Raw genomic sequence first — 12892 nt, 5'->3', positions numbered from 1 at the left:
TTCCAAGCTCTTGGCTTGACAAATGAGGAGACAGACTTGGAGAGAAGTGACTTGCCCGGGGTCATAGAGATGGCAAATAACAAAGCCAGATCCTAAAGCTCCGTGTTCAAATGCCTGAGAGCCATGGCCTGGTGACTTTTAGAATTTCAACTTAATTTAATTCTTTCTTTCTTTTTTTTTTTTTTTGTTGAGGCAATTGGGGTTAAGGGACTTGCTCAGGGTCACACAGCTAGGAAGTGTTAAGTGTCTAAGGCCAGATTTGAACTCAGGTCCTCCTGACTTCAGGGCTGGTGCTCTATCTAGCTGTCCCAACTTAATTTAATTCTATGAAATATTAAGCATCTACTATGTGATGAGCAATAACAAGAACTACAACGTTTAAATTAGACACAGTGCTTACCCTTGGGAGGTGGGGCTTCTCTCCCCTTAACCTTTTATGTGTGGGGTCATGGATCCCTGTGGCAAACAGTCTGCTCAGAACACTGCTTTCAAATGTGGAAATTAAAACACACAGGATTACAAAGAAAAACAAATATATTGAAATTACAGAACAACTCAATTAAGACATCAAGGGTAGATGAGGTTTCACAAAGCCATGTCCAAAGCTTTCCCCATACATGTTGCAAACATCCCCCACCTTCAGATCAAAGACACAAGCACTGAGCCCCGGAAGCCCCTGTGGAGTCACATTCAACGTGGCTGTGACTCGCCCTCCTTCCAAGATGAGCACTTTACCTTCAGGTAGGGAGGAGCCCCCGCAGAAGTCAGTGCATGAGGAGTCACCCCTGGGCCTCCCTGGGACCCCATCTCACCCAGTTTCTACACCCCTTCATTTCACACACTCGCCATTAGCACCTCCTCGTCCTGGTTTCAAACCACCTCAGGCCTCACTGTAGTCTCTATCAGCTCTCATCTGTCACTGTCTTCACTCCCCATTTTCTATTAGCTTTCGTTTGTCACTGTCTTCACTCCCCATTTTCTCTTTTCCTTTATCCTCATTTCTCATTCTCCCATTCTTTCCTGTTTTAGGGAAAGCCTCTGCCTTTTTTGTATTATTCCATTTTTTTAAAATTCTAAATTTAGTAAACACCTAATAAAATAAGCATGTCCATATATGCTGAAGAGAAGGATTATACAGGAAAGTGCTGACTTTTCTGCATAAGTACAAGAAATTCAACATTTACAACTTTCAGTGAGGTCCTGTTTGTCCATGTGCCTTCTGGTCTTCCTTCTGTTCTCATCTTTGTGGGGCCAGGAAATAGCCCTAACCTATCTCCTCCCTTCCCTTCTTTCCCCAAGGTAGCAGAGATAGAAAGACCCAAATTCAAATCCTGCTTCACTCATCTGTGTTAACTCTCATTTAACCTTCTCGGCCTCAGTTTTCTCATACGTAAGATCAGAGAGAGCAGCACTTACCTCGTTGTTGTGAGGACCAAAAAAGATAATGAGTAAATTGCTTTGTAAACTATAAAGCACCACATAAATGCTATTAACTACTGTTACTGTTATTATATCTGAAAAGTAAAAGCAAAAATCTTGTCACAAATATGCAGTCAAAATAAACTCTGATGCACAGTGGGGCCAGTTCACCACCACCCTGGTAGGAAGTAGGACCCTGTTCAAGCCATCCAAAGTGGCTCTAAAATCTTCTCTAAGTCAAAAAGAGCTGAGCTTGTCCCCACCACCAATCTTTGTCCATCTCTCCCTAGAAAAGAAAAGTGGCGGTTCTGCAGGCTTAGCATGAGAATTTTAACTCGGCCTTGAAGTGGCCATTATCCTGTCTAACCAGAAATGTGTGATCCAAGGGACTCCACATTGAGGGGAGTGGGTAGAATAAGAGTCCCTATAGAAAGTGGCTAGTGTTCTAAAAATAAACTTTATATGACTTTATGATAGTTTTTTTTTTTTTTTATGTACAAAATGTTCACAATAATGAAAGCTCTTGGGGCTTGAATTTTTAAAAGAATCATAATTGAGGTTCATAGTGAGAACAGGCCACAAAAGTTCTCTGAAGTCTCAATGACATTGTTCTTTATAGTCCAGTCAAGCCAAGTCAGTGAGTCAGGTCTTCTGGAATACAGGGGATCCACTTCAAGGTGGATTCTTCTCATCCACAGAGTGAGTCATGACGTCACAAAGAATGCTCTGCTCAGCTCCGATGATCTGCTCCAATCGCATCTGTGAGTTGGCTGAAACCCTGCTCTCTGGAACAAAAGAAACAGAGACTACTATAAAGATATCACAAATGATGAGCCCTATTTTCAAGGAGAATCTATGATCTACCTGCATATCTCAGAATCACCGAACTTTAGACCTGGAACAAACTTCTGACGCCATCTCATAAAACCAGTACTGGGCCAAGAATTTCTCCACAGCATTCTTGACCAGTAGCTATTCAACCTCTTCCACTGAAAACCTCCAGGCAAGGGAGGATCTCCTTCCAACCAAAGGAGCCCTTTCTACTCCTGGAATTGTGAGGAAGTTTTGTCCTATCAAACCCAGATCTAAAAGAACCTTCTAAATCTGGTTCTTCACAAAGAACCAGGATGAGTCCTCGAAGTTGCCTAGAGCAGGCTCTATTTCATAGCAACCCATCCCCCTAATGATGACACATTTCTAACCATCCCACTTTCTATCCACTGACAACATCCTCTTTAAAACTAGGAAGTGTGTAGGTTTTATACCTTCCGGTATTGGCTGGCTCATTAATAAAACCACTCCTTATGGGAAGACATCAGGAATCAACCTGATGTTCTTAGAAAGTACAGATAAGAAAATTAATATATAATACACTCATTACACTTTTACATTAAGATTTGTAATTTGTCCCAGGAGGGAGAAACAAGACTCTTTGCCCCGACAAAAGATTGTAACCAATTAAGCATTTGTGAAGTGGTTCATATGAGCCAGGCGCTGTGCTAAGCCCTGGGAATATAAGGAGAAACAAGAAGCCTCCACAGGCTCCAAGGAGCCTCCATGCTAGCAGGGGAAACAAGATAGCAGACATATACCAGATCCACCCAGAGCAGAAGGAAGGTAACCTCAGAGGGAAAGGCTCTAGATTTTGGGGGGCCCAGGAGATGACTCCTGCAGAAGGTGGGTTCCAGGAGGTGGAGTGTGAAAAAAACCCTCTAAGTCTGGAGTCAGCCCATGCAAAGGCATCCAGATGGGAGAAAACCCTCCTTCCTAGAACAGCAAGCAGACCAAGGCTGGTGGAAAGAGCTTGGATTGCTGAGCAGAGAGCCCACATGTCCATGACGCTGCTTCAATCACTTCAAACCACACTTACTCCAGAAGGGCCTCTAACTCCCGCTTGATTTTCCCTATCACGGGGGGTCCCCCGTAGGTAAATGCTGTGTACATCTGGACCAAGGAGGCACCGGCGCGGATCTTCTCCAACGCATCTTGCCCACTGCTGATCCCACCGACACCAATTATGGGAATTTTGCCTGATGGGTAAATGAATGAAAATGAGCGTCCACATGCCCTCCCATCTGTCCCGCCCAAATCAATAGCTCCAGAGCCATGATTCAGAGGTGTCCCACTGGGTCCAGAACACCTTACCTTGGGTGAGTGAGTACATCTCACTCACAGTCTGCGTTGACATGTCTCGGAGGGGTTTCCCACTCAGTCCTCCCACTTCAGATCGAAGTGCTCCCTGGAGGCTGGCGGGGCGACTGACGGTCGTGTTGGTGATTATCAAGCCATCGATGCCCACCTGCACGGTAGGAACAGAGAAATGCATGTGTCACATGGGGTGGGCAGAAAGGTCACTCATACCCCAGTACGCCCAGGGTGCATCCCCTCAGCCCGCTGACCTGGGCCCACCTGATGGGTCCCAAGAAATCAAGAGGGGTATGCGATTCCTGATCACATAACAGCAGCCGGTGGGGCAGTGGGAAGAGCCGAGTCAAACCCTAGTCCTGTGCAGGACATTTCCCTGAGGTCTGCCTCAACTGCCTCATCTGCGAAAACGAGCTAACAGCAGCCCCTGCCCCCAGGGCTGTGAGACTACTGATGGAAAGTGCTTTTGTGTGAATGCTGAACCTCCAGCTGAAGACTGAAGAGGGCCTGAAGGTTTGGGGAGAAAAGAAGGAGGTCGAGTGGCAGAACAAAAACTGGCTGTCTCAGCACAAGGACAGCCTCCTGACTCACTGCATGACCAACAGCCATAAGAACCGACAGCAAACCAGCCCTCAGTACCAGGCCAGGGACGAAAGGGCCTACTCCAAATGAGAGTCAAACAGGCAAACCATGACACATCTGGGCGGGGACACTCACCTCCCTGACCACACTGGCGATCTCCTTCTTCTCCTGGGCCGTGAGATCTGGGGCAATTTTCACCAGCACTGCAGGCTTGTGCCCACCCTCTAAGGCGTCCCTCTCTTTCAGCACCTGGAGACAAGGCAACAGTAGGGCTTGAAATCTTTTGGAATCAAGAAAATTTCCAATGAAATTATAAACCATAGCAATTCTTTAGAGTTTCTTTGTGACAAGGAAGGATGTGCTGATGGGAACAGATCAGGAAATGGTTGTGATAGTCTTAAAAAGGCACAAATGGAAATTCTGATTGGGAAGAATAAATAGTAAATAAAAAGTTAAGTCAAACTTAAAGGGACAATTCTGCATTTTCAGAATAAACAAGTATCTAAAGAAGTTGCAGGGTTGTGCTTGACAGGCCTTGGCAACAACTTGGATATGAGGATGAGAGATGGTGAGGGGTCCAACATGACACTGGAAGATGGGAGGATGGTGTTGACCTCTCTAACACTAGAGAAAGGGAGGTGAAGAATTGGGGGAAAGATTCAGGATGATTAATGCAAATTTGATTCAGTCTTTCCAAAGTATAATGAGTTAGCTGAGATCACAAAGGACAATTCTCTTAAACAGTCCATGATCTGTAATGATTACAGACAGGTCTTTATATAAATGGACCATTCTGCAGACTTCTACATAAAAGTGATTTTAAGTAATGAGAATCTGCCCCTGGTTGTAGGAGGATAGGAAAAGGGAGACCGAAAGGGGGCCACACACCCATTAAGGTAGGGAGCCAATACATAGTTCAAGGATACCTGGTGGCAAGGGACAAAGAAGTGAGAGGAGGAGGAGCAACCCACAGGGGCCAGGGATAGATTCATAGTACCTGAGCATAGACAGACAAGACAGATGTGAGACTGAACATACAGGCGGGGGGGGAGGCGGAAGAAGGCAAAGTGCCATTTGTCTCCAGCCGAGCATGCAATCTGGTGATGGGGGTCTCTTTGCTTTCACGTGAGAGTTTGTTAGGAAGGTTTGTTAGGGAGGTTTTTTTAGGGGAGGGGAAGGAAGAGGTCACAAAGCACTGAGCCAAGGGGCAGGGGCAGAGAAAGAGAAACAGAAAGATGAAGAGAAAGAGAGAGAACACAGCACTATATGATAAAGTTAACAGGTGGTTTTTTTTGGAATGTGAATTTCAGATTATTTAAAGTCAGATTTACATAATGTAAATTTACTTAGTGAGAATTGCTGATATTTAGAAAACTTTCTTTAAAAAGTTAGATGATTCTATTGTTTCCAGTACAGAACAGTTAGAAATTATGGTTCCTACCCCAGGTGTAAGGCATATCAAAGGCTCTATCTGCATTTTTGTTTACTTTTTATTTTTTTCACAAGGGAAGGCTGTTTGAGAGAGCAGAGGGTGAGAGCTATGAAAAGAAATATACATGAAAAAACATCAATTTAAAAATTTTTTGAAAACTATATATAAAGTTTTAGAGTCTTTTGATTTTTTTCTCTTTTAACAAAACAAAAAGCATTATCAAAAAACCACCTAAGCCAATTAGAATTCAAATCTTTTCAAGGGTGAATGTTGAAAACTATCTTTGCATATATTTTGAAAATTAAAAAGATTTTATCTTTTTTTAAACTGACTTTAAAAATCCCGATTTTGTAAGTGGCGGACCTTGTTCAGCAGCTGGCGTAATTCTTCTTTCCCCTGCAGATTCCTCAATCCAGCAGTGTTAGGACTGGAAACATTCACCACCAAGTAGTCAGCCAAAGGCCCCATCACTCGAACTCCTTCTGCATAATCAGCCGCAGCATCTGAGGAGCTCTTATTCTTTCCCAGGTTTATTCCTAGCGGCATGCCATCTGTAAGAGGGATGTATCAACACCTGAAATCCAGAGAACCTGCTCCAACTCTGAAGGATCTATACTCTGCCATCTGCAAAGGTCAATGGTACTTTCTAGTCTTTCTAACAAATGACTGGGAATCAGTCTAAGACATCAGCAGAACTAATGGTACCTCTTTACTAACAGGAAGCTTTCAGACTTGCTAATAACTTTCTTAAACCCAAGGTGAAGAATGAGCCAGTTTGGTTTCATTTGTGTGAGAGTAAAAAATGAGGTGGAGGACTCTGACTTGTTGGGTTTTCAGGACCAGTCAGGTAAGAGCCAATGGTTAACATTAACTTGGGAGACAGTGGAGACGACCCCTTGTTGGGGGAAGTTTGGGCCGGATAAGAGGCTTCTCATTTGGCAATGAGATGGGGAGCCTAAGCCACCCTGTGGGTCATTAAAAAAAAATCTCTAATTAAAAATTAGGATGTTCTACAAGCACAGAATCCCTCTTTCCTCTCTTCTGCCTCTAAGAGTTCTTCAAGCTTCAATCTGAGTCATCTCCTCTAGGAAGCTGAACCCGATCTCCTGCCATCAGGACTTTCCCCCTCCTCACACTCTCTTGCATTTACACACCTGCATGAATGCCCAAGTCCTGACTACCCTCTCTTCCCCACAAAATGTAACTTCTTGAAGAAAGGAATGTTTTTCAGTTCTTTTTGCATTTTCAAGACCTTGCAAATTTATCTACACCTGTGTTTTCACTAGTATTAGGAACTTTGAATGAATAAATCCCTCTACCAAGACATATTAGCAGCTACAGCCGGGAACCACAATAGATAGAGCTTGGGCTCAGAGTCAAGAAGACCTGAGTTCAAATCCAGCTGAGAGATTTACTAGACATATGACCCTAGGCAAGACTGTGATCATTCAGAGAAACGTAGGAGGGAGAAAGAGCCTGGAAAGTATCCCAAACTGCCCCATGACCTTTCCAGGGTCCCCAGATAGGCAGGTTTTGTTATCAGGGTCAGAGCCACCTGAGCAGTTTCCCTAACAAAGCAACTAAACATATCTAGGGACACAGTGGGTGGCATTTAAAAAACGGTGCCCCTTTCCTGCTGAGTACCGAGAGACCTTTCCAAAGATGTAACAATGCAGCAGAAAGAACACAGGGGGAGGAGGCAGCAGCCCTGAGGTCTGTGTTCTGACTCAGGCACTTGAAAGCCTTTTAATCTCTATGTGCCTCAGTTTCCTCACTTGTAAAATGGGTGTAGTATTATCTGGCCAGCCTCACCCAAAGGGCTGGGGTGAGAATCAAATAAGATAATGAATGTGAAAGTGTTTCAGATATCACCAAGGTCTACACAAACAAGTTTGGTCCCAACATTTTTCTGTCACTAAGAAACTCTGCTGCAGGGCAGCCAGGGGGCGCAGTGGATAGAGCACCAGCCCTGAAGTCAGGAGGATCTGAGTTCAAATCTGCTCTCAGACACTTAACACTTCCTAGCTGTGTGACCCTGGGCAAGTCACTTAACCCCAATTGCCTCAGGGAAAAAAACAAACCAAAACTCTGCTTAACCTTGAGATTTTCCTAGCCAAGTGCAGGTGGGAAGGTTCCATGTTACCTTCAGTGAGCTTAGACTGCTTCTCCTGCCGGGCTCGTAACCTGTGCTCCACCACTGAGAGTCCGTGACTGTTGAACCCATATCTGTGGAGTACAAGAGAACATGGCTCATAGGAAGGGGTCTGTCCCCCAAACTGTCTACGTGTCAAGAGTTGTCCCTCTTTTGAGTAACATTTAAATTTAAATAGTGTTTGTTAGTATTTGAATTAAATTTAAAGTTGAACTTAAATTCATTTTTTGTACAACCAGCTATCAAGTTCGATAGGCTTTTCACCCCTATTGTAAAATCATCTCACTATTTTGCTACATAGACGAGCAAATGGACATTTGTCCAGAAAGAGTATGGACATTTGCAACATGCTGAAGGATGGAGCCAGGCCCCTCCGGGAGAAGGGAAGGAAACTAAAGATGATTTCCTCATTTTTAGGGCTGGACTAAGAAACCATCTTCACGTACCTGTTAATGACAGCCTGGTCTTCTGGGAGCCGGAAGACTCTGGGCTTAGGGTTTCCTTCCTGAGGTTTTGGGGTAACGCTTCCCACCTCAACAAAACCAAAGCCCATCTTATAAAGTCCGTCCACCGCTTCCCCATGCTTGTCAAAGCCTGCAGCCATTCCCAAAGGATTTCGGAATCTATGGCCTAGGACCCGCACTTCCTAGAGGGACAAAGAGATCAAGCTTACAGCTCTAGCTCCATGACTTCATTAAAACCATATCTTCAGTAAGCTAACAGGCCAAGGACACTCACCTAGACTATAGCTACCAGGGCTTCTGGAAAGAGATTCATATAGAATCTCTTAACATTAATGTTAACATTAATGACCTAATCCCCTTTCCCCCAGTTCAAGAAACAGATCCTTTCTCTGAATAACAAATTGCTTCCAGGCCCTGTTCCTTTCCTTTCAGAAAAGTCTCTTTCCCTATTTCTAATTCTCCCCTATATTTCAACCCTCCCATTCTTACAGTTTCTTTTGAACCAGGAAAGTCCCACCAACTGCAAAGGACACAGGGATTCTTACCCTGCATTCTGTGAATTAAAAAAATTTATTTCCATTCGCTTCACACAAAAATCTAATATTTCCTTCAGTTACAAATTTTTACAATTGACATTAATATAGTCCTTTAGGGTTGGCAAGGTTCTTTACATAGGTTATCTCAATGGATAGTTACAGCAATCAGGATGGGGAGGGGGGAAGAGTTGGCTGTTATCAAACCCATTTTTAAAGTAAGTAAAATGAAACAGATTAAGTGCCTTTCCAGGGGTCACATGGCTAATAAGTGTCTGAGGCCATGTTTGAATTCAATCTTCCAAGCTTCACTATACTGCCAAAGGGGTCCATGTCCCGAAAAAGTGCAAGAAGTCCTGCACTAGGGAATGTTAATCTAAACACAGAGACAGCAAAGGAAATATAAGGCAATATATATATAGTGCATTTTTAACCATTAGCTACACACACACACACATATACACATGAATGCATGTGTGTTCATACAAATAGCTACCTGCAGCCCTGTACATGTTTGCATGCATACACATACACCCTCCTCTTCCAGCTGCATAAAGCTCTAGTCTAGAAAAGTGATTATCTAGGGCGTGACACATGACAGCCACTTCTTTAGCCACATTCCATAGTGAAAGGCCAGGGGACTCCTAAACTATACAATAGGAGAGAAAGGAAGAAATGAAGGGAAATGAGGAAGGGAGAGAAAGCAGAAAAGGAGAAGAATTAGGAGAAATTAGTCAGAGATAAAAATGGACACACAAAAATGACAAGAAAGGAGGACTGACGACCTCTTGTGGGCAGGCTTCTATCCAGGGTCCTGACCCAAGGCTCAAGCTCTCAGCTAGAGTTTGGGGCAGCAACTAAAAGGAAGTTGGTACAATGGAGGGGAGAAGGGGGGGAAGAGAACCTCCTTGTCGATGAGGCAACAATTGCAGCAAAGCCATGTTTCTTGTTAATAAAAACATTAATCTAAAAGCATTGTCTTTTGCCTCTTTTTGTTTCCCCAGAGCTTAGCGCGGCTTCTGGCACAAAAGGTGCATAATAAATGATTAGTGAAATGACTTTAATTACAACTGTAGACCTCTTCATGCTACAAAGCATCTTTTTCACCTCTTTCAAGACCCCAACATTGCCCTTGAGCAGACTGGGCAGTTAATGTCCCCAGGGATACTCTGCATCCTCCAGGCACCCCTGAGGGACAAGGACTTGTTCCAATGACGCCAGCCAGCCTCGATATCACACTCTGTGTGACCAATTTAGTGTAGTTCCACCAAGGACCCAGTAAGGGGAAACCCCGAAGGAGCCTGTTCTGGGACCCACGAGGCAGGCTTCTGGCAGCAAAAGACGTGTGTGAGCGTGTACATGGAGGCCCACCAGACACACGGTGTACATGTGCTGCATATGGGCGTGGATGTCTGCTGGCTGTGCTGGACGCGTGTGTGCCTGCGCAGGTTTGCAACGGATGCTGCGGACACTACAGGCGCGCGCTTGTACGCGGATGCCTCTGCACACGTCTGTGCTGGCACGCATGCCCGGTGGGACGCTGTGCTGCGCGTGGCCGCTGGGAGGCTGTGCTGCGCGTGCCCGGTGGCACACCGTGCGCGGGCCGCTGGCTCACTGTGCGCCGGCCCGCTGGGACGCTGTGCTGCGCGTGGCCGCTGGGACGCTGTGCTGCGCGTGGCCGCTGGGACGCTGTGCTGCGCGTGGCCGCTGGGACGCTGTGCTGCGCGTGGCCGCTGGGACGCTGTGCTGGGCGTGGCCGCTGGGACGCTGTGCTGCTGCGTGCACTGGGGTCAGGCCTGCGCCAAGCACCTCCTCGGCCCCACCCCTTATAACGCGGCGCCCCTGCGCTGTCAGGGTCCGGGGAGCCCCGCCAGCCAGAGGGCTTGGGTCTGCCCTCCCCCCGCCCCCCCCCCCCGCGGCCCCCCCCCCATCTGGGCCCCAGAGCACGTACCATCCGGGCGGAGTCGGGCAGGGCGTGGCTCGGGAGGAGGGCCCAGGGAGATGCAGCGGATGGTCAGCTTGTGCGCCTGCTCCGGGTCCAGCAGCCTCTGCAGCGTGGGCATCAGGTGCTGGGCGTAGAAGTGCTCGTCGCCCACGGCCGTCAGGTAGGAGGCGAAGATCAGGCCTCCCCCGCCCAGGATAAAGGCCGCCTCCCAGGCGCGCTTCTGCAGAGAACTCGGGTCAGGGCCAAGCCGGGGTGGCAGAACTCAGGACCGCTCTCTCCGCGGGCCCTTCCCCATGGGGCTTTGCGGCTAGTGCCCAAGTGGGCCAACGCTAAATTTCGGTCAGCAGAAATCCAAGGGCAAGGCCCGCCGTTGCCCCCCACCCCACGTTAAGCGCCCCAAGTCGCTCTGACTGTAAACCTATAAACGCCAGAGCCGATCCCGGGATAGTGGCTGAGCAGGTGGACGGGAGGCAGCCAGGGGCTGGTCAGGAGCCCCCCAGGGCCTCGGGGAGCCCCCTGGCCCCACGTCCCAGAGGGAGAGCATGAGCGTTTATACACGACGCTAAGCAACTTAACACATCTCGTTGGATCCCACAGAGTGTTAGTTATCATTACTCCCATCCTGCATTTGTGGACATGGAGGCAGAGGATGACCCGACCGGGTTAGCATAAGTCTAGAGCTAGATTTGAACTCCGGTCTCCTGACCCGGATGTGTTTTATTCATCCCGGGGAGCCGCTGAGGGCGGCCCCACGCTACGCCAGCAGCAGACTCGGCATTCAGCGTCGAGCTGGGGTTTGCTTAGAATAAACCCTGGAGCCATTTCCACCTCCAGCTCATTTTACAGAAAAGGAAACGGCAAAAAGAGGGGAGTGACTTGGTCCGGAAGTGTCTGAGGCTGGATTTGAACGCCGCTCCTCTCCGAGCTGGGCGCTTCTCCGGGTCAGAGCGGGTCAATGTTTGGCCAACCCACGTGGTGCGGGAGCTAAGAAAGTGAACCTTGACCTTCTGCTGCACGCGCGGCACGCACTTCCCCGCCCCTGGGGGCTCGCGGCTTCCCTCCGCCCAGGGCTCCCCCTCCCCCCGTTTGGGGCCCCTCCCCCATGGGAAGGGGGGAGTTGGGATGTGGAGGAATCCTTACCCTCAGCAGTCGTCCCGCCATGCCGGCCGAGTCACCGCAGGAAGCCCCGCCTCCGGTCCCGTGATCATTGGCGGAGGCCAATCGGAGGAGGCAAAGCAAAGGAGACCCACCCCTCCACGACAAGACGCCGGAAGGCCTAACCCGGGCCTGATTCCCTTTACCCTGCTTTTGCGGAGGAGAAAACCGAGTCCTGCAAAGCTTTAGCGGCCTGCCGCAGGCAAAAGCCTCAGTCCGGGTACCCCCCACCATTAGTGGAGGGGCCGCAGGCCGGCCCCCGCGGCAGTCATCACCTCCGGAAGGAAGGTGAAAAGCCTCCGTTTTTTGCGCTAACAAGAAGGGGGAGGGCGGTCTCCTTCAGTTCGTTCCTTATGCTGCCCTCTGCTGGCGGGAGGACCCAAGTTCACAATTCTACGAGAGCGAGAGATAAAAAACCTGTGGAGCGCATCCTCCAATTTCGAGTTTACCCTTTATCCCGCCCGACTTTTCTTCCTCAGTTCCTGGCTGGCGAGAAAAGGGTCCGGCGCCTTCGCTTCTTGAATTGGGTTCAATTCTGCGAGACTTTATTTCTCTTTTATGGGTGAGGAAACAGGTGGCCGTAATTAAGTTCCAGCACAGGTACAGGTACAGGGAGTCAGAGTTCCCCTGCAACCCCCTCGGATTCGGCGCAAGGATACGGCGGTACATGAGGTCTAGAAGCGGCGCGGATTCCCAATAAAAGCATTTATTGGCCGGAGAGCTAGATTAATAAAAGAGGTTTATTACTGAGTCTAGAAGTAGGAGATGGGTGAAGGTAGAGACAAGGAGGGCACTGGACAGAGGGTCCAGTGGACAGAGGGTCCTCACATGGCTGCCATGTTTGGAATCTCTGCACAGAGGGGTTCCCAGCGTGGTCCTTTTAAGTCGGAGACTTAGCTCGAGGGGCTTTGGGGTGTAGCCCCACAGTTGGCTCAGATCAGGATTTGTGAGTCAAAGGGTAATGGGGGGGGGGGGGGATTTGGGAATCAAAGATTGGAATCTTTCCCGCATCAACAGCAGTTTGCTATTTCCTTCTTCAGTTCATTTTACAGATGAAGAAATTGA

At 47.9% G+C, this 12892-nt stretch overlaps 1 protein-coding gene across 1 annotated transcript; it reads right to left on the bottom strand.

Moving 5' to 3' along the window:
- Positions 1-516: 516 nt before the first annotated feature.
- On the bottom strand, positions 517-12193 carry DHODH (dihydroorotate dehydrogenase (quinone)). Its single transcript, XM_031950029.1, is given in 10 exon segments — positions 517-2204; positions 3290-3449; positions 3565-3718; positions 4282-4395; positions 5942-6129; positions 7722-7804; positions 8177-8376; positions 10679-10717; positions 10719-10892; positions 11813-12193. Coding segments are annotated over 10 exon segments (1416 nt in total). The 5' UTR covers positions 12062-12193; the 3' UTR covers positions 517-2149.
- Between the last annotated feature and the right edge of the window lie 699 nt (positions 12194-12892).

Source organism: Sarcophilus harrisii, chromosome 2 (assembly GCF_902635505.1).
Source record: "Sarcophilus harrisii chromosome 2, mSarHar1.11, whole genome shotgun sequence".
Taxonomy (NCBI): Eukaryota; Metazoa; Chordata; class Mammalia; order Dasyuromorphia; family Dasyuridae; genus Sarcophilus; species Sarcophilus harrisii.
The sequence above is the reverse complement of the archived record's forward strand: the minus strand, read 5'-3'. Positions and strand labels throughout refer to the sequence as shown.